The following is a 27,946-nucleotide window of genomic DNA, read 5'->3' as shown; positions in this document are numbered from 1 at the left end:
GATTTATTTGCTTTAAAGAGCTGTTGTTGTCCCAGCTTCTTCTAGTCGCTGTTGAGATTTCAGCGTCAACTGGCCTTGTTAGGCAGACGCATTCCCCTCGTTTCACGACTCCGATTTGACCTTGACAACCACGATCATCGCAAGCGCCATTTCACTTTATCAGGGCTGGCGATTTACTCTACGCTGAAACAAGCAAATTTATATTCCTTAATCCCGAGAGGAATATCAACCTTCTTTGCATAATGCCCGAATCACAATCGTCTGATCCCGCATTCCAGAGCGGCAAGGGCGGAGATGGAGATGTGTCTGTGTCTGCGCAACCCGTCACCCCGCCAGGCCAGATTCTGAGTGGAAAGCAGGAACACTGTAAGTTGGTAAAGATCGCGATGGAAGCAATCCTCTGGCCCCGGCGTTTCCGGATACATTCGCAGTGGCAGTTGCTGACTAGTGGGGTAATCCGCAGACCTCAAGCGCGAGCTCATTTCCCGACAAGTCCGCCATGAAATCTCCGAGTTGAATTCCCCGACAGCACTGCAGCGATTTGGTGCGCCCTTTAGGTCTGAGTTTGGTGAGGTTGCGCCTGTTGACTCGGAGCTTCCGATTTTGCGGTATATCTTTGTGCATCATGTGCGGAATTTCCCGTTCCTGGACCAGGCGCGGGAGAAGGAGTTCTGGCAGGATAAGTTGCAAATTGTGAGTTCTCTCTCTGTCTCTCTCGTGAGACTATGGGGTGGGTGGTTTGCTGACTGGCTCGTTCGCGATATAGTTCTTGGAATTGTTCGCCAATAAACATGTCTCGTCTTCGGAGGATCGGTTGGAAGAAACAAAGCGTCGGAAGTTGGCTCGGAAATGTGAGAAGCTCGTGGAGCTGATGATGGTATCCGGTGTGCCGACCGCGTCTGGATACGAAGAACGCATTCAGTTCTCTGAGATGGAGGTTGTGGAACGCGGAGCTCAAGATTCGGGCTTGCTGGTTAATATGCCCGAGGGTAATTCGATTAATGGCTGGGATGTGAATGTTGCCGCTGTCCGGACAACATCTGTCAAGCGGACGATGCGGTACCACCAACACGCAGTAAGTGATGTTGTCCCGAGAACTTTTTTGTTTTGGAGACGTTTGCTCACCACCTGTATAGGAATTCCTGATCCGAGTTCGTCAAGATGGTCAGGACGAGATCCACGTTGGAAGGAGATATGGAGAGTTTGTTAAGCTTCACAAGAGACTGAGGACTGAGATGCCTGGAAAGCATCTCCCTCCTCTCCCTCGCAAGAACAAGACCTCTACCTCGAGCTGGTTTGGTTCAAACAACGATGACGACGCCTCTTCGATCTCCTCTCTTTCGACTCAGGGTGCTAGCATGCCTGAAGAGCTGCCTACTTCGCGCACCCTTGCCCCATCCCAGGGTAGCGTTCGACGCTCGATTTCACGCAGTTCCATGCGATCAACCAAGTCGCCTCGCGCTTCCACAGCTGAGGTATCAAGAGAGACTGTATTATACCGCGAGGAACAACGTGTGTCGCTGCGCGCGTTCCTGCGTACAGTATTGCAGAACAAGCGCATTTCGGAATCAAAGGCGATGGAAGACTTCTTGACTGCCCGTCCTATCAAGTTAAACGAGGAAGAACAGCTTGATGTTCAGAAACGCAAGGCCATGGATGCGGTAAGAATCGAGGAGCAGAAACGCTTTTATGAAATCGCCAGGCAGCGAGCTGCCGAGTTGGACGTTTACATGGAGCAGTTCCGTCGGGATATTGTGGAGAGCAACGGATTGACGAAGCTCTTTGCCGAGATTCGGGAGAAGCCTTCGATTCAAGATCTGAGCCCACAATATCAAAAGTTTGCTGAGTGGCTTCGCATTGAGGTCGCTGCAACGATATACCACCTGTTCCTTGCCGAAGATAACTCTCCGGAACTTTTCGCCCAGGCGAAGCGCATTCACGGCCTCGTTCCTTATACCCTGATGAAAAACGTCATTCGTATTGCCAACCCAGCCGCAGTCATGTCTGGTGTTCTCGACCTGTTCATGGCTCAACCCTTCGGTTCACGGTCACTCCTCCAGCGCATTTTCTCTTTGACATTGAATGAGAGCATTAAGGACTTCCAGCGACACATCAACTCACTTGCTGCCAAGGTGGAGGATGAAGTACTCACCAAGAAGCTCAAGGCCTTCGCAGACGCCGAGGAAGAGATCAAGAATGAGATACGAGCAGAAGCTGTGGCCGATGACGTTGACCTCATTGTCGCCATCCTTCGCTCTGAACTGATCTCCCCGGAGCTCACGCCAGAGCAGATTGGAAAGGTATTCAATGGCTACGTCGCCTGGAACCACGCAGTTGACAATGTAGACCTGGAGATGCAACAGGGGGCCCAATGGTTTGCTCACATGAAGCAGCTTCTAAAGCTTTTCACCCGTCAACGCGATAAGGCTATGATGTTGAGCATTGTTGAAGAGCCTGTCACATTACAGCTCTTCCGTGATCTTTTCACCATCTTCTATGAACCTCTGGTCCGCGTTTACAAGTCTGCCAATGTGTACAGCAGTATCACCGACTTTGCACAATTCGCCGACGACGCCATTAGTGTTATTGAGAGCGCCCAGCGCCAAGATGCCTCTGCCGATCCAAACCAAACCGTACAAGCCTTCATCGACCTGTGCGCTCGCCACGAGGCCAACTTCTACAAATTCATCCATGAAGTGCACCAGCATGATAACGGTCTATTCCAATCTCTGATGGCCTGGATTGAAGAGATCCTCGACTTCCTGCGCAACGGACCCGCAGGAGGAAAGATGGATATCAACGCGTTGTTCCAAGGAGCCGTAGGCGTCGGTCAAGTCGATAAAGAAATCGCCTTGAACGAAATCAACGCCTTGATCAAGTGGCAAGAAGACCGCAAACGCTGGCACTTGAACAAGACTCGCCAGAAGATGGCGGCCGAAGGTACCGCTGGAGATATCATGCCTGGTGCTGGTGCCTTCCGTAGTGGTGATTTCGGTCTTGATGAGGTACATACTCCCAAAATCACCCCTACTTCAATTTTACTCAATATACTAACACACTCCCCAGGGCGATCTTGAAGATCTCACCATCTCAGATGAAGCATCCGACGCCTCAGATGAAGATACAGAAGACGAAGACATGGACGATCCCATCGCCGTCGAGCGTCGCCGTCGCACAAAGAAGCAGGATCAGCTCCGCCGTACAGCTGGTGAACCTGTTAAGCCTGAAGTTACTGAGATTCTCAAGTTGGGTGAACCGTTTGTTGTCATGTTGCGACATGTGCTTGCGGATTAAAATTTAGCTACAAGGCGAAGCCGAAGCGGACGGAGACGAAGATGTTTAGAGTAATTTCTTTTGCAAGCATAGTTCTGATCGTGATACCGCCAAGATATGGCCTCGGTGCTTTTCTTTTTTTGTTTGATGGGGATTTAATATACTTATACATTGCTTTATGATTCTTCATACCTTGGTCTTGGTTTATTCTGAGAGTCGCCATGCTTCTTCTTTCCTGGCTCCTCCGTTGGCCAAGGAACCTCCGTTTGGTTTATTTCCTAGACTTCCAGCCTGATACCTCTTGCCGTGATATGTTTTATGGTGGACATAGAGCACAATGTTGTACGACAATTAGTTACCTTATGATCAAAGCTTGACCTTGATTTTTTGAGGCCTATTGATACATAGACAAAATAATGTTAGCTTGAGTAGTCAAAAGTGGTCCAGAAACAATCGGGTTTCGGCTTCTATGATGGCCTTGAATGTACCTTGGTATCCTTATTACCGTGGCACATTATGGGAGGGTCAAGACCGGCTGTCTCCTAAATTTGATGCATTTGTATCAGATAAATTGTGCTATAGTGTTCAGTGCATCATGTTCTTCTTATCGAATTTGTTGCATCAGTATGAATTAATTACCCTGCAATACTTCCATAACCTGGTAGTGCTGATTTTCTTTCGCCACCTCCAAAGGCGATTTCCCCTCTGTATCTCTTAGCCCAGGATGAATTCCCTCTGCCCCTAGAAGAGTATTCACAACCCCCAAATGCCCACAAAAAGCAGCATTGAACAGTGGCGTCTGCCCATTCTCGTCACGGGCATTAGGATCAGCCTTCCGCGGCCCACTCAACAGGCGTCTCACAGTGTTTTCATGGTTCCCATAAGCAGCAACCCCCAATGGCGTAGTTCCATGCATATCAGCAATCTCCAATCCAACACGGTCACACCCAACCAACAAGTCAACCATGTCCCCCCTCCCCTCCTCAGCCGCCGTAAAAAGCGGCGTCTGTCTCTTCCAATGTGTCTGTAAATTAGGATCCGTAGCATCCCACCCAAGCAAGATCCTCACAACATCCAAATGACCAGCCGCTGCAGCAATAGTAAATGCACCACGTCCATATCGCTGCCCATCCGCATAAGAAAAGGATGAGCGGTCATCCCTCTCCCCACCAGCATTCGGATCCAGCTTCTCTCCAAAGAACTTGACCAAATATTCAACAACATCAGCATGGCCCCTCACAGCCGCATAAAAAAACACATGCTGGCAATGCTTCGCACTGTCATCCCCATCCAGGATCAACCGGACATGTCTAGCAAGCAACAATCCCATATCGCAATTGAGATCGCGCGCAGCACGCGATAAAGGCGTCCGGCCATGCCGATTCGCAATACGGGGATCGGCCCGCCCGCTCAGCAAAAGCGTCGTCATAACGGTGGGCTGTTGATCTGCGCAAATCATCATCGCCGTATCGCCCGCCTTATCTTGGAGATTGACGTCTGTACGTGCATCTGCTAGGAGGGTCTGCACGATCTCTATGTGGCCTTGTTTTGCGGCCCAGGAGATCGGGGGCCGGATCCATTTGTAGTCGCGGGTATTTGGATTTGCGTCATCGTTCAGAAGAAGCAGCTTCAGGACTGCCAGGCTGTTGTGGAAGGATGCTAGCAGGATCGGGGTGCACCCTTTTAGGCGGGGATCTCTGTCTGTTTTGGAGTTGGGATCGGTGTTTGCATTTAGTGCTAGGAGAACCGTGGAAGGTTTATTATATGTGCTGGCCCAAAAGAGGGCTTTGGGGGTTGGAGATATGGCGTCGTTTTTGTAGAGGGTTCTGTTTAGGAGAGTGTGGGCTGTTTTGTTGGTGCGAGCAAAGGCGTTCAGATCGGCCAGCTCCGGAAGAAAATCTGATATTGCGATGTATAGCTCCTTAGGGAGCTTTGAGATTGGTCCTTCTGGGCTGATGCATGTTGTATGCATCTGGACCGTTGATTCGGGTAGAAAAGCATGGAGTTGGACTTTTCACGGTGACCGTGGTGGGGTTGATTTCTTATACTGAATATAAAGCTGCGAACTCAGCCTCGAGAGACAAAAATAGAGCTTGCGGGGGGCTCCACATTAGGCAAATGGATTCAGCGAATGTCTCAGTGTTTGTCTCAAGTGAAGTAGAAGTGAGACGGTTCGCGGGAAGGAGATGACGCTGCCAAGAGTCCGGGGCGATAAGCGATAAGCGATAAGCGCGTCTCCATGGCGACGTTTGGGCCAACTTCATCTTCTTTGAACCTCAGCACATCTATGCTGAAGACAGAAAAGATGGCTTCTCCCCATAAAGACTTCCCTTCTTCCCCACGTGCCCGCATGTCGGCGCCCGGGCTTTTCAAAGATGGTCTCTGGTGCTGTAACTGCCCAGATCGGCCTCCAGCTAAACAGTTCCAAGTCAAGAAACAGAGCGCAAATCAAGGGAGATTCTGTAGGTGAGATCTATATGTCAATGAAAGACTGCAGCTGACATGAAAAGTCTGGACCTGCGATCAACCCCAACATCTCAAGTGCAAGTTCTTCCTTTGGGCGAGTGACGCCGAGATCCGCGAACAAGCAACCGTTCTTTCCAACTCCCGATCCGAGACCGATACTCTGTCTTTGACACCTTCTAAACCGAAGACACCAAGTCGCTTCAGCAATGGTCTCATGACCCCTCAGACCGAGCGCCGCTTTGTGGACAACCCTCAACGTAGCTTCATCTCCCCACCGAAAACGGCCAAAGCACGAATGATATCTGAGGCTTCAGACGAATTTGGATGGAATGACGAATCCGATGAAAATGAAGAGCTTGAAAATGTGCTATTGTCTACTCAGGATACGGAGGCTTTTATGACACAACCAAGCTTCCATCGTGAATCTCCGTCGAAGGTGGCCCGCACAAATTTATTCACCTCCCCTGGTAAGCGAAAAATCTCCGAAGCTACAAATATGAGTCCTCCTCAGACCCAGTCTGCCCTTGCAACGCCCTTCTCATCTCGATCCTCTCGCACTGAACAGTTCTGCCCATCATCAGTGGAGCTGTGCATGACACCTACACCAAGCAAATACAGCGATGTCCTCTATGCAGACTCAAAGTACGACATGACAGATCTGTCGAAGAGTCTACTCGATGTTTTAGATAAGCACAGTGTTGTGCTACCAAGTCACGCGCAGAAAGAGATGGTCTCGTTGCTCAATCAACATGATCTTAGGACCAAGGGTATCAGCAAAGGGCGAGACATGTCGCGCATGCTACTAAAGAAACGTGATGAAGAAATATTGAGGCTTAAGGAGCGTATCTCACATTTGGAAGCCCAGAAAGAGTTGGATCGGAGTCTGATTGAGGCGACGAAGCGACCCTGAAGCAGACAAGTCTAGTAGATATGGTTTCAGACTGCACATTTCCCTGTATTAGCTTGCATGTGTGGTTGTGATTTTACTACATTATGAACTTTACGATGATATGATATGATATTAAGTAGCTTGCACTTGGTATAATTTCATCTTTCCATAATATATAGAACGAAATCTTGTATCTGTTTGATTTAGTTCATCAGGTAACAATACATTGCATGTGTAGCTCCGTCTGATTAGAGTTAATTTAGGGTTGCTCCATAATCCCAGTGCCGGAACGGTCCACATAGTTCCACCTGACTATTCATCTTTGAATCAGCCCAGATAAGCATGTATAAAAGGGCTAGCCTAACCAAATATCCTAAGTCAATTCTCAGGAGGATGAATACAGGATACTAAAATTGCGTTTCAAATAATATTCTGATATACTTGACACTGAAATCACTTAGAATCCGTTTCTCGATTCAATACCAAAGCATGTACAAAAAGAATGTCTTGAGAAATCCGAGCCGACGGAGTTTGTTCCTCCTACAAACCAACCCAGCAAAGGAGATTCATTACCATCTGATGACCTTCTCGGGGAAGAATTCATCAATAAGCTCCAAGTAATAAGGCTGCAATGTAGATCACGTTAGCCACCATTGCAAGAACGACAGAAAACCAAGCTTACCTTCAGCTTCTCGGCATCAGGAAGTTCATCACTCTTGCTATACAAATCATAAGGATTGAATGCTCTCACAGCCTCCAACATCTTATAATCATGCTCATTCATGAAGTCATGATATGCCCCCTCCCGATGCCACGGATAGAAGGAATGATACCGAATCATAGCCAACCCCTCCTCCGGAATAATAGACTGATCCTTAACAATGTGGTAAAGATACTCGTCATGGCCCCAAGCAAGCATAACATTCTCCAATCCGCACCCAGGAGAATAAATGCCATGCTTGGTGCTATAAACAGGATTGTTATAATCCTCGTTATTCTTGAAAGACTCAGTCCCGAAGATGATCTTCTCATCAAAAGCACATCCTACAGCGAACGTATCACCAACAACATCCCACTGTCCCTGCGCACCGAAGAAGAAGAGCAGTTTGCCGAGATCGTGGATAAGCCCAACCAGTTGCATCCAGCGTGGCTTTCCTTCGTTGCGAATTGCCTCGGCTGATTGGAGGAGGTGCGTCATCTGCGACTCGGAGGTGTCAGGGTCACATTCGTCAATGAAAGTGTTTAGTTTCTCCATTGCTTCCCAGACTGTCATGTGGGCGCGCGTCTTGGTTTTGAAATCGTTGCGCGCCTTCAGGTTGTAGGCTACAGTTTGGAGAGTGTGTTGCTGAGCGTAGAAGTTTTTGACTTGATCGCAGGCGTCATTGAATTGACGGAACCCGGCCGTGTCTTTGGCTTTATCGAACACGGATTCGTCATAGAGTCCTTTCTCTCTTTGGAGGTCTGTCTTGTGGACATTTACGGCGTCGATGTTGTCGGATAAAGCCTCCAGAGAGATTGGGGCGTGTTGGATTGCGACTGCCATGGTCGAGACTTGGTGTTGTCAATGATGATATGGATATGATTTGTTTTTGAAATGGATGTTTGAAATTGTGCTGTACTGATATTCTTTTAAGACGATGGCGAAGATACTTATATACACCATGCTCGTAGTCCTAGGTATAACCGATGCGGACAGTATTGTCCGCAGTATTGCTATTCTTTCAAATGCATGAGACGTTAGTGGTTATTGATCGGTATAATGCTTCCGGCATGCGTCACTGGTGCCACACGATATGGGCCTACCAGCAGCTTGAGATGGAAAGCATATTCCGTTGATTGAAACCTGTTAAATTTCATGAAGAGTAGTATGGAAACCATTGTCCTCCGGGCAAGACTGCTGTTTCCGTGAATGATGAAACATACTGAAGAGCCATTCGGCGTCCATTTTCCGAGCTAAGAACGAGTCAATATCTTCGGGGTGTGTTGAGGGCTTTCTGATCCAAAATCGACACACAATGAGGCGTTGAAATCTGCCTTATGTTTTTCGATGACAAATGACCTGTATAGCAGCCCTGGAGTTCTACTCTTGGTTCGCCCATGGCTCAACGCTATCATATCTAGTCGTAGCCAAATTATGACTCGGCTGTCGAATTTCATGGGCCTATATCTTCGTTACTGTATAATTGAACTGACACATATAGCAGACTTTATTTATCTCTCCTAGCCCATGCCTCTAAATTCCTACCAAAATATCTTAAGACCCTTTCTCCCCAGTCGATCTATAGATCTAGATATGGTCACGTGCCCGATAAGAAAATAAATCGCTCGGCCGCAATGCGCCTCGAGCGCTGATCAACTAACAAATCGCAAACCGCCTTTACCATTCCTTCACCTCCAATGGACTCAAAAAAAGACGATCGCAGGCCGATTCAACGCGAGCTTCCCGAAATGTTTCGACCTCCCATCAACCGTGCCATGCGCACACTCGATCGGTCATTTTTCCAGCGAATCGTGCCCCTCTCCGCCGCACGGATTTTTAAAGCTAGTGATATCGCAAAGATCCGGAAGGAGCTGACCAAGAGCAATGATGTCTTGGCTGTTACTCGCGTCAATGCTGTTCGTCAGGTGGAGGGCCAAGATGGGTCTTCACTCAAGGCTTTGTTGTTGCGGGAGGACTTGAAGGCTGATGGTGGGTTATTTCGAGTTGAATTGAGGGAGGCTATGAGGAACTATACTAATGAAACTTTATAGATCAGTCAACCTGGTCGCCAACCCTTGCAGAGCTTGTCAAAAATGGAACTGTTGATATGACATCCTTTGACCTGACCTTGAATTATGACTACTGGACATATGGTATGCTCCTTGCCCTACACAGAGGGGTCACCTTCGATACTTACAATATCTCTAGCTGAAATCATCCACTCCATTCTACCGGAAGACATGGATGAGATTCCCCAAGGTTTCACGCAAGTGGGGCACGTCTGTATGTCCATCCCACCATCCATACTTCATGCCTCAATACTGACTCAACAGTGCACCTCAACCTCCGCGCAAACTACTTCCCATACAAGCACCTGATCGCCGAGATCCTCATGGACAAGAACCCAACCATCGAGACCGTGATTAACAAAACCGAAGATGTCGGCTCGCACAGCCAATTCCGCACTTTCCCATTTGAGCTACTGGCTGGCAAGAATGACCTAAATGTCGTCCAACACGAGCAAGACTGCGAATTCCGCTTTGACTACGCCCGCGTCTATTGGAACAGTCGTCTGGAGACCGAGCACCGCCGCTTAGTCGAGAAGTTCCGCCCCGGTGAGATGGTATGCGATGTGATGGCTGGTGTAGGACCCTTCGCCGTGCCAGCGGGCCGAAAGAGGATCTTCGTCTGGGCCAATGATCTCAATCCACATGGATACGAGGTGATGCAGGATGCAGTGCGGCGCAACAAGGTGGCAGACTTTGTGACGCCATTTAATGAAGATGGACGCGATTTCGTGCGTGCCTCGGGAACCAGGCTTCTTGAAGCTCCGGCTATTACTGTTACAATCCCGCAAAAGATCCGCCGGGATAAGAAGCGCAAGATTGAAGCTGGGGAGGAGGAACAGCTCCCTCCCTCGCCTAAATATACTCGTCCCTCGTTTGTCGATCACTATGTTATGAACCTGCCTGCCGATGCGATTGAGTTCCTCGATGCCTTCCCCGGTGTCTACAGCGGCAAGGCTGAGCTCTTTACGCCAAATACTGAGCAGAAGCTCCCTATGGTTCATGTCTACTGTTTCTCTGGAAATTCTGATAACGAGGTGGAGGACCACATTGATATCTGCCAGAGGATCTCTGAGCGCATCGGGTACAAGATTACCATTGATGACTGCGTTGGTGGTAGTGGCGACCAGGAGGTGGAGCTTGCCATTCATAATGTCAGACTTGTGAGTCCCAAGAAACAGATGTTCTGCGCTAGCTTCCGCCTGCCCAGGGAGGTGGCTTTCCGCAAGATCTGAGTGGTTGCATAAGAGGCGTTCAAAATGCATAGATCGATGAAAATACCCTAGAATTATTTTACCCAATCCATCTGTTGAAATAAATGTGAATGTCCAAAGTAGCAGAATCAGTTGCCTCTACACAGCATCGGAGGTAACTCATGCATGTTGACAAAAGGGCGGTGAGTCCACCACCGCCCGAAACTGCCAGATGGAAACTGCAGAGTTCAACATCAATAGGAATAACCTCACTCCATTTAACCCCACCATCTCTGCCTCAATCCAGTGTCGCATTACGAGAACCCTAGAACTCACCTCATCCACCATCTCCCACACTTCCAAGCCGATACTTCAAGATCAAAATGAGCATCCAACTCCCCCCGCCACACACCGCAAGCGCGCCCTCCCCCAAGGTGAGCTCGAAGCCGCCTCGACACTCAAGCTCGGCGCAGACCAACACACACATACGCTCTCCCTCTCCGAAGCTCGTCTAGTCATCCACAAAGTTCTGGAGAACAAGCGCCGCGGAGGCAACAAATACGAAGAGCCGGAGTAAGTCGAGCGCTCCGCTCCCAAGCCAGATGGAACAACGATGGTCCGATGTGCGATCAATCTTTATCAGGTACTGATCTATTCTCTATCTAGAAACCTGACCAAGACCCTCGATTACCTGGATGTGTTTGCGCGGTTCAAGGATGAGGAGAATATCAAGGCCGTGGAGCGATTGTTGAATTCCCATACCGAGTTAGAGATGTTTGAGCGATCACAGCTTGGTAAGTTGCCTACCCCGGTTCTGTTTGCACAGCCCCGGTCCATGGAATGAACCGGATGGATGGGATAAACCTCGGAAAATTGATATTAATGTTCACCTCGAATAGGAAGTCTGTGCTGTGACAACGCCGAGGAAGCCAAGTCCCTGATTCCCAGTTTGCAAAATAAGATCTCGGATGGGGATTTGCAGGAATTGCTGGATGAGTTGACCAAGCTGCGCAACTTTACGGAGTGACTGGTGACTGGTTGATCATGGCATGTGCATTACTCAAAAATGAGCCCGGCGTTAGGATTTATGATTAATAGAAACTGGGATGTTTGCCACCGGAATAGCGTTTTAGCATGTGCCGGGGATGGAGTCATCCACTCCGGCGTGTTCCACTCCGAGGATTACTTGAGTATTGAATAAGGTGCATCGCGTGCTCTCTGAATGGTTCCTCCACAATGATTTCCCCAGTTCTGTTGACGGGGGGGAACACTGAGGTGGTGTGTGATTGGCTGGGGGAGGGATGTTATCATAGGCCTCTGATTGGACCGGAGTAGCAGCTGCAGCTACAGTACTAGACCAGTCATACTGGATGTCGCGGACCAGGATGTCCAGACAAGGGACGCAGGAGACTCTGGTGCACTGGCAGTCATTAGCCTAAGTCTATTCTTATTATCTAACACCCTTTAAATTGGCGGCTCTTGTATGGACTGCGCCGCTGACCTAATCCTGGTCAATACGTAATATGACGGGGCTGACCAATCAGCCCATTTCCCGCCTTATCTTTTGACAATTCGGCTTGGATAATGGGGTCAACGGGTTCAAGTTTATGTTACGAGAGACATTGGCGATCGTCTGGTTCGGGTGCCGACCTGACTGTTCTCGGTAGCTGAGTATAGAGAATGTCATCATATACTGTTCCTTTTTCTTGTTCTCTTCACCTCTATTGCTCCTACCGTTTTTTCTCTTTTTAACTTGGACTCACTTTTGACGGCTGGCTCGACACATTTCCTAACAGGAATGACGGAGCGAACAACCCGGCATCTCCTTCTACTGCAGTCCCTAGCAGACTCGTCTGCTTGATTACCAGACTCGGTGATCTCGGAGATAACCCAACTTTTTTTCCCTCTCTGATAAGCCAAATTGTACATCGTCTTATCTCTGGGCTCTGCCAATGAAACTAATTCAATCTCAGGAACAACATACTGTATCTATCCCTATCTACAATGGCTACAATCACGCTGCAGCCGGGTTATTCCCATTCCCCCCAGACCCCGACTCTTTCCCCATCCCCCATATCCATCAACTCGACCCTTCCCCGCCATGGAGCTTGTGACGCCTGTCTGCGGAGGAAAAGCAGATGCGCCATGAACGAAATGGTCAACAAGTGTTATTCGTGCGATTTCCATCGCCAGGAGTGTACATTTACCCTCACGGCCGATACTCACCCCCACGCGCAACCCAAGAAAAGAAAGCTATCCGAATCCGAACCAGCCGAAGCGGTCAAGCGGTATGCCACCAATTCAGCCATGACAAGCGCCAATCCATCTAACAAGGTTGCCAGACCTGCCATGCAACAGTCCAGAGACGTTGGCCGAGAAGTGGGTGCCGAGTCGCATTCCCACCAGCCGCGGAACATGATTCGTCCGGGCTTCTTTAACCAGTCCACCCAGCATATCGGTATGACCACCGAGCTGGAACCGGCGTTGCTGGAATATCTCCCTCTCGACGAATATGATGAATGTACCGTTTCTAACTCGCGCGTGCGGAGGTGTGCCGAGGATTCCACTTTTATGCGTGTCGTTGATACCGTGCCTGTCGGTGATTCGCAGGTGTCGCTCGACGCCATTGAGAGCTTGGTGGCCCCATATGGTTCGACCTTGATTGAGAAGTTCTTCGATCATGTGCACCCTTCATTCCCGATTCTGATTGAGGAGGCATTCCGTCAATCGTATCGGGAACGTCGTGGATTGTCGCCGCTGCTTCTAGCGTCTGTTTATGTGTTGACGCTGAAGTTTGTGGATGTCGGTGCAAACTCGCAGACGGCAAGGAAGCCCGATGCTGCTCGTTTGGAGGCTGCGGCGATGAAGTTGCTGCAGGATTCTTTGCCTTTTCCCAGTCACTCGACTATTCAGGCTGGCTTGCTGTTGACGCAAAAGTCGACGTTGGCTACGGCTTCGCTGAATGGGCAGCTGGTCACGGCTGGATTTGAGCTGGGCTTACATCAAGACTGCACGAATTGGCGAATGAAGACTTGGGAGAAGGGTTTACGCAAACGGTTAGCGTGGGCATTGTACATGCAGGACAAATGGTCGTCACTCGTCCACGGCCGCCCGTCTCACATCTTTGCCTTCAACTGGACGGTTAAGGATCTCGTGGAGCAGGACTTCCAAGATGCCTTCACCTCCGGCACTGACTCTTCACACGATGACGAAGCCGTCGGTCATGGCCCGCTCCTCTTCTGCCACATGGTAGCCCTAACAACCATTCTCTCCGACATCCTCGACCGCTTCTATACTCTGCACGCCATTGAAGAGTTTCAAGCAGCAGGCAACCAACGTACACGAATGATCCTTGAAAAAGCCAAACCCGCTCAAATCAGACTGAAAGACTGGTTCTCCTCTCTCCCTCCATCCCTAAAAATGGAGACTTCCACCGGCGAACTCGTCGAAACCATTACAGACGAACACGCCCGCAATGGCGCTCTCCACCTCGCTTACTTTGCTACCGAAATCACCCTACACCGCTGCATAGTCCGCTCCCTGCTCGCAGAAGGCACAGACCCCTATCTAGCCCACATCTGCCGCTCGGCAGCCAAAACCCGCCTAATTTCCGCAATGGACTTTGTCAACCGCCTGCGACCAGCCCACCTCCGCTCCTTCTGGCCCGCCTCAGCAAGAACCAACTTTTCCTTGATCGGCTCCTTCGGCATGCTCCTCCGAATCACAGCTCCAACAAGCGAAGAAGCAGACTTCTACCGCGTCCGCCTGTGCGAGTACCGCTGGACACTCGGCGTAAGCCACAAAAACGCCGCATTCATGGGCTTCGCCCTTCAGAGTCTGGACAACGCCACCGCACTTCACAAGCACGTCCCCGCCAAACCAGGTATTGAGGAACTCATGGCTGCGACGAAGGCCGCGCCACCACGTTTGCCCACGACTGCGCATGGCACGTACGATGAGGCTATGATGGAGGCTGGCACGGGCACCTCGTCCTCTGTCATCTCTGGTCTTGCTTCGCCTGCTACTTCAGTCAGTGACATTGAAGATGGGGATGTCTCTATGCCGCCTCTCTGATCTTGCCCTTTTACTCTTCTTTCTTCCGATTTGCCTCTTGACTTTCATCTATACTGAACGACCCCCTTCACGACTCTCACACTTGGCGTTTCTATCTGCGTGCTGTACGTATAAGCGCTTTACCTCTATCTGATTATTTCGATATATTGCATGTATGTCTGTCTGTCTGCGTTATTGCAGCATTTACTCATGTACAGTTTCCTGCGCGATGCAGAAACTAATTATTTGCCTTTGTTTTCTTGTGTGTCTTGTTTGTGCGTTGACGGAATTACCCTGGCTTGGACGGAATATGGAATACTGGACATCTACTGGAAATGGGCTGAATTTGTTCTGCGTTTGTTTTGACATTTCCTCCTTATTCTTCATCCAATCATCTTTGGATGATTCTTCCCTTCTGGATGGTTCTAGATGGATTGTTCGTTGGTTCTTGTATATAGATCATGTGAATGATGATTACTTCATTTTACTTATTGTTTTCTCTTGCTGTGTACTGTATTGACACTTAATGCTAACTGGTATCGTGAGAAAATGTAGTGGTTAACTTAGGTTATGCTATGTGACATACAGTAGTTTGACACGCTAGTGCCTAATTGGGACTAGATCCATCCGACGTTCTGGATCTGATATAAGCTTAAGACAAAGTTAGTTCACTTCATGCTTGGCGGTGTACGGCATTCTAGTGGTAAACTTGGGAGTTGTACTGTTACGGTCATCAAGGATCCTAGGAGTCGGAAAATAAATCTATGAACAAAATTGAATTACCCGCCCGATGTAATAAGGATTGACACAGAGACCTTTGGTTCGGTTGAGCCAGGTACCCATGTACCGCTTAGCTCCTGTCCTTGGAGAGATGCTAACGATTGTAAAATACACATTGGATGACAAACCACACCTTTTCATAGAGCATAAATCTTGATGATATGAATGATGATCGCATCAGGGCTTTCCCAATCTGATGGAATGTGTTGTGTCACCTTAGCCAAAAGCCGGGTTACTTTTGCCATGGGGTATCACAGTGTAACCTTTTCCTTGCCTGGGGTCTTTCTCGTCACTTTGAAATGAGATGCTGTGAAGTCGGTCTTTCAATGCTTTCTCTCCGTTTCTTCAATGTGCTATTCATAATTCAAAACAATTCAACACTGTGAAGTACTTCTAGATCACTATATGTTTGAATCACGCTGCAGAACAGATCAGATCAATCCAGTCCTCAATTCAAAGATACAAGATCCTCTAATATGGCCCCTCCAAATCCAGGGATTTGCATCAAAGTATCAGGTCCATGATGCTATCTATCATGATGCACCCCTTTTTAACATTCGATTTGGCAATGATCGCTCAATGTCCACACTGTACAACCTTGCCAATCCCACATTTTTCCTAATACAAGCTGAACTAGACAGATCCAGTTCTCACTGGTCACACATATCTTATAAACAATTATGATCTCTGGACCTCCTATGAGGTCATAGTCCTCGGCATTTGGAGTGAGGTTGTACATGAGATATGCACATGGCCCGCAAATGCCCAGTCCCCCAATTAGCAATGGCGGTAATCCCTGTCCTATATAAGAGACCCTGACATCTGTTCCTACACTAAGAAGATACATAGAAACAGATCATAAGCGACAAGTACTAAACAAAACAACCACACCACTCCTCACAGCAATGGAACGCCAAGCCAAACCCGCCCACTCTCCCTTGGCAAGCATACTGGCAAAGATATGGGCCACAATCATCTGGCCATTCCAGAAACTATGGCGAGCAATTAGCTTCCTACTAAGTCCGAAAGTCTTTCCACTGATGTGGCATGTACGTACCAAGTCACAATGAAACCCACGACCGAAAAGTCAAAGTCAAAAGATCTAACACACACTGTCTCTCTCTGAGCTCCAGGTCCGAACCCTAGGCTCTCTACTCTTCCGCCTCGCCCTAGACAAATCCCCAATGCCTCCCCCAACACTAGCCACCCAGCCAGTCTTCCAACCAACAATCTGGAAAAGCAGCACCCCACTCGGAGAAATTGACTTCCTAGGTCACAAATCGAATGCTACGTATTTAACAGACTTTGACTCGGCGCGTGTCTACCACTTATCTTCTTTATTCCGGGTGGGGTATCAAAAACACAAGACTGAGAAGCGTGGATTCTTCCCTATTCTCCCTGTTCTTGCTGGTGTGGAATGCTCATTCAAGAGGTCGATTCGGCCGGGCCAGCGGTATGACATCGTTACGAGGATCATTGGCTGGGACGCGAAGTGGTGTTTTGTCATTTCGCATTTTGTCAAGGAGGGGGCTTTTAGGCCGACGATATTTACGGATTCAAAGACGAAGAAGAGCACGAGAGGGAATAAGGAGGTGGTTGGTGGTGAAGGTAGGGATCTAGAGAAGGGAGATTGTGGTGAGAAAGATGTTGTTTTCGCTGTTGTTATGGGGAGGGTGGTTTTTAAGGATGGGAGGAAGACCGTTTCGCCGATGCAGTTCTTGAGTGATTGTGATCTTATTCCTGCTATTGGTGATGGTGGTTGTCCGGGACCATGCACTGTTGTTAAGTCTGTTGGCGATTCTGGTGTTGGTGCGAGTACTGTTACTGCTGGTGGCAGTGGACCGGGAGTGGATGCGATTGATCAGCAGATGGTCATTGCTAAGGCTATTGATGAGAAGCGATTAAGAGGGCTGGAGATCGCGCAGAGTATCAATTCCTTTAATTATGGGGTTCCTTTTGATGTTAATGAGGATGTTGCCTTTTCGATGTTTTAGATTTGATGATCGGGTTCGAAGAGCTGGATTGGTTATTGTTGCGAGGCAGACAGCCTCCATGCAGCGAGAGAACTAAGAATATCTTTGATTGATGTAGACGACCTTCATTCCTTTAAAAAAAAGAAAAGTCATTCCCCCCACCACCAAAAGCAAAGTCTTCTAATATACTCGGGTTTACCAAGTTCGCCAAAATCTCAGTTCGAGTGCGATCAGCTGGCTGCTGCGTCTCATTGCTGAACAGAGAGAAAAAGAAGTCTTCGTCATCGGGGCAGATTTCATGGTCGGTACCAGATTGGTAGCCCAGAATCGAGGAGGGCGTATCAAGAGAGAATCCCGATGCAGGAAGAGGTGCAGTTCCCGGGAATGGGGACGATCCACCAGCCTGTGGTGTATGCTTCTGTACTGATGACAGTCTTCTCGATTGGGATATTGCATCCAGACCAGGTAACCGAGCTGGGTTTTGATTTCGGCCAGAGCCATGAGCCCGATACGGCGCAGGGCATGCACCTCCGCGCCTCCGAGTGAGACAGGTGCGAGCCACCTCGAGTACTTCTCGAAGCATTTCGGCGCAACGCCGCGCAACAATGATATCTTTCATGGCTGAAAATATCTGGAGGGATTTCTCGACGTCCTCGAGAAGCTCGTCGTCTGGGAGACCTGGGTAGCCCGAGAGAATGAGGTGGAGGAGAATCATCGAACCGTAGAGAGCGTATGTTGTGTTGTACCACCTGTTAGACATCAGTACAAGGATCTGAAAATAGCATTTAGGTTTATTTACCAAGTGCGAATGTAGATACGATGCATAAATGACTCATACTGCATATTGAGACTCATTCGTGCAGCCGTGAGACACGTATGCAGGTGGATGGAAAGATCGTTTTCGGTGGCTGTGCTTGCTGTTGCTGCTACAAGGAACGGTTTGTGAATGAGTATTCGAGTGTTATAATATCCTGATAGACCAACCAATGTTAATAAATAGCTTCAATTCACAGCTCGTAACATCAGCCGACTTACTCAATCTCAGGACCAATTTTTGTTTAAACGCCCATTCAGGATCATCCAATACATGTGCATCCAGGTTCAAAAACGAAGGTAGACTTTCTTTCCATTGAGAAAGCCGTTGATCTAGAGCGATGGCTAGTCGGGACTTTTCGTCCATTGACCGCTTCGTGGAGTGATACAGTTGGTGGGATGCTTCGGTGTTGATTTGGGCCAAGGCTATCATTACTGGAATCATAGCAATATCATCATCTTCAGCATCGGGATCTGAATCACCGACATCACATTTGAGTTTGGGAATAGATGCCTGGTAGTAATGTAGCTCTTTCATGCTGTCGAGGCGTCCTGAGGAGCAACACATTTCTCTGGGATATTTTAGTACAGAAGCAAGAAGCCCAGGTCGACTTACTGACATCTCATGAGAATATATACACCTTCACATACAGTCAGCTTTGCTCAATATGAACCGAGGATAGTCAACATACCACCACGTACGACGAGCCTCCCGTCGAGCACTAGGAGGCAGCGAAGACAAGCTCGATCCAAGTCCAATAGCCGCTGCTGTACGAGCGGCCATTCCACTGTACATGTAACAGCTATGAGGCTGCAACGAATTTTGACGGAATATGCTCTTCGTTTGCGGGTCAGTTGTGGTTTATATCCAGCCAGGTAGGGGCTCACCAAAAGCAAAAGGGCCTGAGCCGTCTCCAAGCAGGAACTCTCAAACATATCGCCCATATTTTGTCTCGCGAGTCCAAAATACAACTTGGCAAAATCAAGAGCAGAGAAAACTGCTCCTTTCGGGCCTCTTGGTTCGTCCACTGTCTGTTGGCAGAAGTGATCTAGTAAGGAAGTCTCGTTCGGGCTGGCGTTGATCGCCCCCAAAGCAACAACAGCAAAGTAGAGCCTGGAAAATTTGGTGACCCCTCGGAAGAGACCAGCACGTCTTGATTTTGGCCAGGCTTCAGTCTCACAGCGTCTCATGAATGAGCGTTTGGAAAGTATTGGGTGGATGTAATGCTTATTAGCGAAGTAACTACCGATGAAGATTTTCTCAATTTCCATTTGTGCACTCTCCCTGAGTTGAGAAAAAACATCTTCAAGATGGCTTTCTTGGGCTGTGGGCTAGCTTTAGGAATCAATTATCAGTTTAGGAATTTGAGCTCTTACCATTTTTCCCGAGCCTAGGCAAGTTGCTGAGGCTACTTTGATTAGACTGCGCTGTTTGTTCTGCGACGTCTTTCTCCCCCTGCGACTGAGGCGAGGGTTGGCCAGGGTATTCCGCATTATAAAGCAGGTTCACAATTGAGAGTTGCGATTTGCCCGACTTTCTGCTATTGCGATCGCTTATCTCCGGAGAGAAAGGTTGCTGACGTTGGTTAGCAGGGGAGGTCTGACTTTGTTGAGACGCGTCATTATCATATTGATACCGAGCTCGGCTGTCTGAATGGCTTTGAGCTCTTGCATATAGATTTCCGAGGAAGGCTAGGTTGGAAGAGTTTCCATAGAACTCGGTCCCGTTGGTGTGTAGATTGATTCCGCTCAAGCCATCCCTCGATGCAGCATCGCCTACTTCGGAGTCTGAGCCTAAGCAACCGTTAGTCTTTGAATCTTACATTTGGCATAGCATGGTCCTCACTGTCGCAATGATTATCCTGTACAGCGGCAACACTCGGTGTTTCGAGTGCGATATTGACATCGGCTGAACCATCTCCTAGAAGACCCGGAGACCAGCCCTGTGACAAACGTACTGGGTGTGTATCCTTTTCAGCACTAGGCAAACTCGGAGGCGTACCAGTTTGCTGTACACCAGGCCATGGCGATGGCCTACTAACACTACTTTGGCTTTTCTGGTCAGAATGCAGGAATCCGTAAAGGTGAAAGTTCCAACCTTTGATGAGCTTCACGAGCAGCTCTCTTTTTCTGACTCGACAAGCTGGGAGTTCCACGACCGCCAGATGTGCGAAAAACACAGTCGAATGAGTGGTCTGTAGTTCGAAGTCAAATGGCCTGAACTGACGTCAATGGACTAAGGAGCTTACATGCGCAGTAAGAGCAGGGTTGTTCTTGGTCACACTATATCTTCGTCAGAATTATTCTAGAAAGAATATCTACATGAACTGAGCTGACAAGTCTCACCTTGGTTTTCCGAGCGCGACATGTTTCGCATGCGCGGGACGCTCGCGGTATACGGCGACGATGTGAAGCTTGTCGTGTTTTGGGTTCGAGCGCATCCATCCTCATTGAAGAGACCAACGTGATCCTATATATTTGGAGCGAGTGAAATTGCCATGCTCTGAGGGTTGAGAAATATTGCCCGCATCGGAAGGCAGCACGAACTCGTTCCCTTTGCCGAACCAATCACCACTCAACTTCCGACATCTTCTTCACACTCCTCATATGGGGTATCTTGCGGGGTCTGGGGAAACCTTGGAACTTTTGATTTGTTATTTATCCGTATATCCTTTCCCCGGGTCCTGGTCTTCTTAATTCCATGATATCCATGTGTCGGGAAGGTGCTAGCTTCCGATCTAAATATCGGTGCGTGATTACGATGTTTTTGCCGTTAGTGTGTTTGTTATAAGCCAAACTTGTTTTCTACTTTTAGATTTTCTTTTCGGCTACTTCGAGATTTACAAAAAGACAATTGATCATGAGAATTGAACCAACGAGACTGAGTGTTGTTAAGGCCGGATGCTGCTTCCGACGGATCCGAAAGCCCTCCGACGGGTATGAAATGGAATGCGAATGGACATAGCGGCCGATGTCATAGAACTAAGCATAAAAGCGTTAATTAAGTTCAAAGTGGAATAGTATTAGTGGCTTCTTGAGTTAAGAATAGACTTAGTAATTTTTAAAAATTCCTTTTGTAAAGCTATAGCTATTCAAACTTTCAAGCTCCCAATCCATCTTGATGACTAGCTTAAAACAATCTTCCTTCCAGCTTCTAGATCGGTGATTTCTTTCTGCAGCTGTACTCGTCTCCGGTTTATTTTGTTGTCCTCCCCAGCAATCTCCTCCAGGAGCTGGTCTGAGAGACTATTGACCCAAGATGGCGAGAATAGCTTCATGGGAGCTTCTTGACCATTGACAAGAAAATGATCTGCTCCTTGCATACACACATTGTCAAGAAATCTTTTCCGGGCAACTTTATAGTACGCCTCTAGAATGTCATGAAGGTCTTGAGTGGTGTGCTTGGTGTTGCTCATGTTATCATGGAATGATATATCGCTGACTCGAATTACTTCATTTTTGTGACTGTCAATGTAACGCTTCAAGGATACCACATCTTTGAGTCTTTTTTGTCGGCACTTTTCGAGATTGTCGTTGAGATAATGATTCAAAGTCATTGGTGTTCCATCACGTTCAATCTTCAACAGGAAGTCGATTTGAGAAAGGGCCTGTCGATATTTTCCAGTCAATTCATCCCATAAACGATCGAGAATTTTAGTTGACATCTTGATATCTCCGCAAGCAGCCAGCAGAGCCTTCCGGATAAAACGATGGACTATGGCGATAATATCACTTATAAAGCCTTGCGCTAGGGCGGTCCATTTTGTAGATTGTTTCTTCATCAAGGACGACAGCAAGATGTAGTTAAAAGTGCCGATTTCAAACCCACGAGACTCAAGATAAATAGTGTCTATCCACGCCGAAATTCCCTGCTTAGCTTTGGGGAGGTCAAAAGCATCGTATAGAATATTCTGTACGTCTTCATCACCTTGAATCTCGCGACTTGAGATAAAACCAAAGATACAATGGTTAACTGGTTGAGATTCCTCGGCTGACTCTGGCGACTCTTCGGTCACCTGGTTCTTTGGCACTTCTTTGTCCTCCGAGAGCACTCCGGTGAACGTAAATTCATGCCCCCATGTCCAAACTTGATCTGAAAATGTGACGTTTCTGTTCGAGACAAGGGTTGCCAAGCGAACATCTTGATCCGTATCAAAGAAGTCATTTAGACTATAATTTGCAGTAAGTGCCATCTGTGTGATGTTTTCAAAAGATGAGACAGTATCCAAAAGTTTCATACGCTGCTGCTCTGGAGTTTTTCGCTCTGTTCCCAGGGATTCAAGGTCCCTTCGTGCCACTCTGAGTCTCTTAGTAATCTCTGAGCGTACCTAGACCCCCGAATATTAGTTGAAGTTCTTGATTATTATTGTCTATCTATCATTTGAAGCAGTCTTACCAATGGAAATGTGCATCTGACACGTAGTGTGAGAACCTCCCGTAGTCGCATATGCAAAGCCTTTATGCCGAAGTTTTCGGACAATATACAGTTCCAAGGAAACGTTTGATGCCATTTTTCTTCTAGAATGTCCCTTTCGATGTTTCCGTCATCAAGCTCCTGTTGCCCTAAATTACGGACAACCACCCAACCAAGCTGCCCACTAGCCATTTGATTCTCGATCAAGTCTATGACTCTGTTCTGGGCTCCGAAATCAACAAGATCGATCTTGGTCATGATAGATAGTTTCCTTTCGCCTTTCGGGTCTATCTCGCGGGCCATTTCAATAATTTCCTGTGTGGCAATATCCGCATTTGCAGGTACCACAGTCAACATCACAGACCGTGGGTTCCTCATATAACCAAAGACCATCTCTCGGACAAGCACTATATCTTCTTTGGTTGTGATTCCTGGAATTGTGGCTTTGAATATTCCTGGAACATCTATCACACTCAGGTGATCTTCCTCTGGACCACAGATCTCAAGTCGCAGAACGCTGTTAGAGAACGTCGCCTTTCTAAAAGTTTCAACACTCTTTAAATCGGATAGATCTAAGATTTTGTGAACCTGGGGAGGTCAGTATATACTATGAATGCGTAAGGGAAGCCAAAGCGCTCACTTCACTCATCATTTCAGCAAACCCATCAGCGCTAAGGGTCTGTAGACCACTAGCATGCCAATTCTTGAGCTTCTCTTTATCTTTTGGGTCCATATATGGTTCTGGGATGATAGAAGCCGAAATCTCTCGGCTGACATAATTGGCCTTTCGCTGAAAGATAATCTGCGTGGCGAAGCGAGTGCAGAGGCCACTATTACGTGGGAAGCTCAACTTAGTCAAGCCTTCGAGAACAGAGCTTTTTCCGCTTGACTGATCACCCACTACCACAAGCTGCGGAATATCGATATACTCCCCGACATTGCAAGCAAACAGTTGATCAATCTTTTCGAGCAGCTCGGGGTCTGCCAAGCTAGTGCTCTCAATCCCCGGGTCCCCCATGGCTCTCGAAATGAGTGAAAATATAGAAGATCTCAGACAGAAACAGATGATAATAAGTTCACAAACAAAAACAACTCGATACAAGAGAGATGAGAGAACTAGTGGAGTTGAGGAGTTGTATGACTCTTATGATAGAGTTTGATCCGTACAAAAGGAGAATGACTTCATATTCACACTTCTATATTGGCAGTAGGAACTCTAAATGGTTGTTTTAAAGCTAACCCCATTTTATCACTGGTTAAATACGTGATAACTTATACTATACTAATAGTAAGAAATAGGACCTGCACCAAGTCGAACCTCGGTAGTATTCGATCAGCCTCTGAATCACGATGAAAGGACAGTCAGTCACCTAAAAGTCTAAACCACGGTTACAAAATGATAAATTTGACAAAAACACTAGAATTACTTTCTCTATCTGCGTCGGGAAGTCGGTGTTTGTCGGCGAATCGGATCGGACCTCGTCTTATTGGTTTGATCGGAAGCTATACCCACAAGCAACGCTCACGAGTTAGCATTTCCCCGCATTGGCATTACAATATAGTGACTAAATAGGCTTCAAAGGGGAATCTATGACTCAGTGTCCTCAAATCGGATCTAAGTTAGTCGGCTCTTAGCTAAATAGCCAAGTAAACCTTGGAATAATGTGTAGATCCGGGGCTGGCCCCTTATCTCCAAGGGGTTATAGATAGCGGATAAGCGCGGCGATGGCAAACAGGTTCGATATCACCCGATATGTAAGGAAATGGCGACCTGGATATATAAAGCATGTCATGTCAGACCGGTCTGGACATGACTTGAATCTCTGCTTTGCTCCTACCATTTCACTATTCAGTCCTTCCCATACGGGCCTTCTATACACCCTTCATACGTGCACTTATACTTCTTTCATTCATACATCCTCCGCCGATACCCACCATGGCCTGGGACCAAAATGATATGCGCTCGCGCTTCTGTCAATCTCTCTCAGATATGTACAAGAGCGAAGTCCCCCTCTACGGAGACCTCATCGACGTAGTCTGGGAAGCAGACGCGAAAGCACTTCAAGATAATCAGACGAACGGCAGCCCAAAGCTCATTAATCCAGATGATGTTTTGCCCTCACGGCATCGCGTCGAAAGACATGGAGCTATTCGATTAGGAACGGCACACGAGCTTGCCACAGTTCGTCGAATGTTCGCTGTGATGGGCATGCACCCTGTGGGTTACTATGATCTCAGTCTTGCGGGGTTCCCAATGCATGCCACTGCATTCCGCCCAAAGACACAGGAAGCCCTTGACAAGAACCCATTTCGTGTGTTCACGACGGTTTTGCGAATGGAATTGTTGACAGAGAAGACCCGGATGCTGGCTCAGAAAGCGCTGGCGCAGAGGCACATTTTCACTCCGCGGTTAATGGATCTTCTGGATCTTGCAGAGAGTCAGGGGTACTTGACACCGGAGCAGTGTTCGGAATTCATCACAAATGGTCTCGAGACATTCAGGTGGCATTCAAAAGCGACTGTCACGCTTGATGAATACAACCAGCTGAAAGCCGAACATCCTCTTATCGCCGACATTGTCTCTTTCCCCAACTCGCATATCAACCACTTAACGCCCCGGACTATTGATATCGATCTCGTCCAGCAGTTGATGTTGGATCATGAAATGCCTGCTAAAGAACGTATTGAAGGACCGCCTAAACGTACATGTCCAATACTTCTGCGGCAGACAAGCTTCAAGGCACTTGAAGAAACCGTCTATTTCCGAGATATATCTGGATCCTTCGTGAAAGGGTCTCATACAGCAAGATTCGGTGAAGTAGAGCAGCGAGGCTATGCTCTAACTCGAGAAGGACGGCAGTTATATGATCAGATACTGGACCGAGTCAATGTAGACTCTGTGAAGGGAGGCTTAAAAGGGAGCCAATATGACAAATTATTGGAAGATCACTTCAAAAGATTCCCTGACAGCCTCTCGGAGCTCCATGATTTGAAGCTGGCATATTTCTCCTACCAGTTGACCTCGCTGGGTGACCAGATGGCTAAGGAAGGCATTTTACGGGGTGAAGTCTCAGTTCAGGATCTTCTCACCAAGGGTGTCCTGAGTTATGAGCCTCTGACATATGAGGATTTCCTTCCATTATCGGCAGGTGGTATTTTCAATTCCAACCTCAGCAGCGTCTCTCAATCCAAAGACCTCATAATGGCCGCTGATCCAGACCTCGATGGTTTCCAGCGATTCCTTGGAACCTGTGTGGCAGATGAATTCCACCTTTATGCTGAGATGCAACAGGTATCGCTGGAGGGCAGTCGACGGACATTAGGGCTTAAAGCTATTTTTGTTTAATCTAAAGCATTTCTATATTCGCATTGATCTCTATGGCGAAGGTCTAGAATCGATTAATAAATTTGAAGCATTCTATAATTTTATTGAGCATATTTTGATTGAACATTGACACTCAGCAATAGTCCTGTCATGTCAACGATGACATAGTATATTATGTGAATGATGAAATGAGTCCAAAATCTTCAGAACTCAACTTAGCCATTTATCCGGCGTTATGCAGTTCTCTTTCGCCACTATATCAAATTTCTACACTAATGCCTCTACCACATGCCTATTCTGTCATCCCGACGGGCCTAACCGACCGCATCTGATTTCCGCTCCCAATCTCTCTGCATCCCGCGAAATTTGCACATTATAAGGTTCGCCACCAGATTCGGCCGGAAGTGCTGCGCCAGCCTTTGCCACCCACCGACCAACGGTTACCACCCGGACCGATGCCTCTTCGAGATATGTCCTTGTTTCTACCAAATAATACAAGGTTCATGGTATAAACAAACAGACAAGAGGTGAGGCTCAGCAATCTAAGTATGGTAACCGGTCGGCTCCGTCACTATAGATGACTCCCGAAATGCAAATTTCTTTACCAGATGAATCGAATAAATGTCTAAAGTCCCGCCAAGATGATTAGGGTCTTACAATTATCTCATGAGGGGTTCTAGCGCGTATGGAATCTACTCAAGTGCCTCTCAATGACAATATCTCTTGGCATATCTTGGTTGGCACAATCATTACTATTGTCCCAGCTACACTTTGTGTGATCTTGAGATTCATCTCTCGTCATGTTTCCTGCGCCGGGATATGGTGGGATGACTATACTATTGCAGCAGCTTTGGTAAGTGACTTCTTGGGTACATTATATGCTATAAAACAACCAACTCATTGCGGTTACTTTTTATGTAGGTCTTCAACTGGTCGATGGCTATCTTGAGATGGGTGCAGATTGCGTTTTATCGTAATGGCCGCCATTTCAGCTATGTCTCATCTGGAGACAATGAAAACTTTTTAAAGGTTTGTGTCTGCCCAGAGCCTACCTTATTCCAAGTGCTAACATACAAGCAAGACCGTTTTAGCTGGCCAGATTATCTATTACTCCAATGCTGTCCTTACCAAGGCATCATTGCTCCTTCTTTTTCACAGAATCTTCGGTGTTGTCAGAGTCTTTCGCTGGGCCCTATGGACCTCAGGAATTTTGGTCATTGCGTACTTCATCGCATGCACAATTACTGCGATATCTGCTTGTTCGCCAGTAGCCAAGTTCTGGGATTCAAGCCTGCCCGGACATTGCATCGATATAGTGGCATTCTTCCGGTGGAATGGCATGGCCAATATGCTTCTCGATTTTTTAGTCCTTTGTCTCCCACTCCCTATGACGTGGCGTGTGAAGACTACCGTTAGACAGAAGTGGATTTTAACGGGGCTGTTCTTACTTGGGGGCCTGTGAGTTTCTCTCTAATCCTGAGACAATTCTCTTCCTCTTTCATATCAGATTAATCACTAACGATATATCAGTGTTTGTGTCGCCTCAGTTCTCCGCCTTGTTAGCTTTGAAGTTGCAAATCTGGAGGATCCTACCTATACAAATGTCGATTCATCAGCATGGTCCTCGATCGAGCAGTCTCTTGGAATCATATGTGCCTGTCTCCCTACCCTCCGACCTCTGATCCGAAGGTTCTCCAGATCTTCAGGATCTTCAACAGCATCTGCAGGAACTTCGTCTTCTGACTCCCAAAGTCGGTGGTCGATGCCTGTTGACGAGGAAAGCAGTATCATTGAGGCTGCTACTTTGTCATCTGTGCCGCCTGCACACCTTCGATTGGTCACCACTCAAGAGTTAGACATACTCCAGGGTTCTGACTGGACTTCCGAGTTTCACGGCGATGAAATCCGTCCTGTTTCACAGACATCCCGGGCAGTCGAGATTAGTAGTCCCGTTTCTGCGGCTGAATCGTTTGCTTGAGGTCTGTTGTCATGGGACAGAGA

The 27,946-nt window shown here is 47.7% G+C and overlaps 12 protein-coding genes across 12 annotated transcripts; 8 read left to right on the top strand and 4 right to left on the bottom strand.

Moving 5' to 3' along the window:
• Nucleotides 1-242: 242 nt before the first annotated feature.
• Nucleotides 243-3,294, top strand: N7511_004222 (PX domain-containing protein; the record flags this gene model as incomplete). Its single annotated transcript, XM_057126647.1, has 5 exons — nt 243-366; nt 464-693; nt 767-1,075; nt 1,137-3,005; nt 3,067-3,294. The coding sequence occupies 5 exons, from the start codon at nt 243-245 to the stop codon at nt 3,292-3,294; spliced, it is 2,760 nt and encodes a 919-aa protein (XP_056985537.1).
• Nucleotides 3,295-3,904: 610 nt separating this feature from the next.
• N7511_004221 (ankyrin repeat domain-containing protein) lies at nt 3,905-5,245 on the bottom strand (the record flags this gene model as incomplete). Its single annotated transcript, XM_057126646.1, has 1 exon — nt 3,905-5,245. The coding sequence occupies one exon, from the start codon at nt 5,243-5,245 to the stop codon at nt 3,905-3,907; it is 1,341 nt and encodes a 446-aa protein (XP_056985536.1).
• Nucleotides 5,246-5,560: 315 nt separating this feature from the next.
• N7511_004220 (uncharacterized protein) lies at nt 5,561-6,649 on the top strand (the record flags this gene model as incomplete). The annotated part of the gene is made up of 2 exons (XM_057126645.1): nt 5,561-5,735; nt 5,784-6,649. 2 exons carry the CDS (start codon nt 5,561-5,563, stop codon nt 6,647-6,649), a joined length of 1,041 nt encoding a protein of 346 aa, XP_056985535.1.
• A 548-nt stretch (nt 6,650-7,197) lies between these two features.
• Nucleotides 7,198-8,171, bottom strand: N7511_004219 (inositol oxygenase; the record flags this gene model as incomplete). The annotated part of the gene is made up of 2 exons (XM_057126644.1): nt 7,198-7,254; nt 7,311-8,171. 2 exons carry the CDS (start codon nt 8,169-8,171, stop codon nt 7,198-7,200), a joined length of 918 nt encoding a protein of 305 aa, XP_056985534.1.
• Nucleotides 8,172-9,076: 905 nt separating this feature from the next.
• Nucleotides 9,077-10,629, top strand: trm5 (tRNA (guanine) methyltransferase; the record flags this gene model as incomplete). Its single annotated transcript, XM_057126643.1, has 4 exons — nt 9,077-9,317; nt 9,380-9,481; nt 9,537-9,611; nt 9,662-10,629. The coding sequence occupies 4 exons, from the start codon at nt 9,077-9,079 to the stop codon at nt 10,627-10,629; spliced, it is 1,386 nt and encodes a 461-aa protein (XP_056985533.1).
• Nucleotides 10,630-10,819: 190 nt separating this feature from the next.
• On the top strand, nt 10,820-11,614 carry N7511_004217 (DNA-directed RNA polymerase II subunit RPB4; the record flags this gene model as incomplete). Its single annotated transcript, XM_057126642.1, has 3 exons — nt 10,820-11,160; nt 11,254-11,381; nt 11,487-11,614. The coding sequence occupies 3 exons, from the start codon at nt 10,820-10,822 to the stop codon at nt 11,612-11,614; spliced, it is 597 nt and encodes a 198-aa protein (XP_056985532.1).
• A 977-nt stretch (nt 11,615-12,591) lies between these two features.
• Nucleotides 12,592-14,661, top strand: N7511_004216 (putative C6 transcription factor (OTam); the record flags this gene model as incomplete). The annotated part of the gene is made up of 1 exon (XM_057126641.1): nt 12,592-14,661. The coding sequence occupies one exon, from the start codon at nt 12,592-12,594 to the stop codon at nt 14,659-14,661; it is 2,070 nt and encodes a 689-aa protein (XP_056985531.1).
• A 1,943-nt stretch (nt 14,662-16,604) lies between these two features.
• On the top strand, nt 16,605-17,414 carry N7511_004215 (acyl-CoA thioesterase; the record flags this gene model as incomplete). The annotated part of the gene is made up of 1 exon (XM_057126640.1): nt 16,605-17,414. The coding sequence occupies one exon, from the start codon at nt 16,605-16,607 to the stop codon at nt 17,412-17,414; it is 810 nt and encodes a 269-aa protein (XP_056985530.1).
• A 112-nt stretch (nt 17,415-17,526) lies between these two features.
• N7511_004214 (fungal specific transcription factor domain-containing protein) lies at nt 17,527-20,647 on the bottom strand (the record flags this gene model as incomplete). Its single annotated transcript, XM_057126639.1, has 10 exons — nt 17,527-18,142; nt 18,193-18,319; nt 18,429-18,778; nt 18,823-18,847; nt 18,909-19,044; nt 19,095-19,531; nt 19,584-20,000; nt 20,053-20,401; nt 20,456-20,489; nt 20,553-20,647. 10 exons carry the CDS (start codon nt 20,645-20,647, stop codon nt 17,527-17,529), a joined length of 2,586 nt encoding a protein of 861 aa, XP_056985529.1.
• A 684-nt stretch (nt 20,648-21,331) lies between these two features.
• On the bottom strand, nt 21,332-23,638 carry N7511_004213 (dynamin family protein; the record flags this gene model as incomplete). Its single annotated transcript, XM_057126638.1, has 3 exons — nt 21,332-22,534; nt 22,603-23,208; nt 23,261-23,638. 3 exons carry the CDS (start codon nt 23,636-23,638, stop codon nt 21,332-21,334), a joined length of 2,187 nt encoding a protein of 728 aa, XP_056985528.1.
• Nucleotides 23,639-24,556: 918 nt separating this feature from the next.
• On the top strand, nt 24,557-25,966 carry N7511_004212 (VOC family protein; the record flags this gene model as incomplete). The annotated part of the gene is made up of 1 exon (XM_057126637.1): nt 24,557-25,966. The coding sequence occupies one exon, from the start codon at nt 24,557-24,559 to the stop codon at nt 25,964-25,966; it is 1,410 nt and encodes a 469-aa protein (XP_056985527.1).
• Nucleotides 25,967-26,630: 664 nt separating this feature from the next.
• Nucleotides 26,631-27,923, top strand: N7511_004211 (uncharacterized protein; the record flags this gene model as incomplete). The annotated part of the gene is made up of 4 exons (XM_057126636.1): nt 26,631-26,798; nt 26,867-26,974; nt 27,027-27,403; nt 27,476-27,923. 4 exons carry the CDS (start codon nt 26,631-26,633, stop codon nt 27,921-27,923), a joined length of 1,101 nt encoding a protein of 366 aa, XP_056985526.1.
• Between the last annotated feature and the right edge of the window lie 23 nt (nt 27,924-27,946).

This window comes from Penicillium nucicola (assembly GCF_028828085.1).
Source record: "Penicillium nucicola strain IBT 29836 chromosome Unknown utg000003l, whole genome shotgun sequence".
Lineage (NCBI taxonomy): Eukaryota > Fungi > Ascomycota > Eurotiomycetes > Eurotiales > Aspergillaceae > Penicillium > Penicillium nucicola.
The sequence above is the reverse complement of the archived record's forward strand: the minus strand, read 5'-3'. Positions and strand labels throughout refer to the sequence as shown.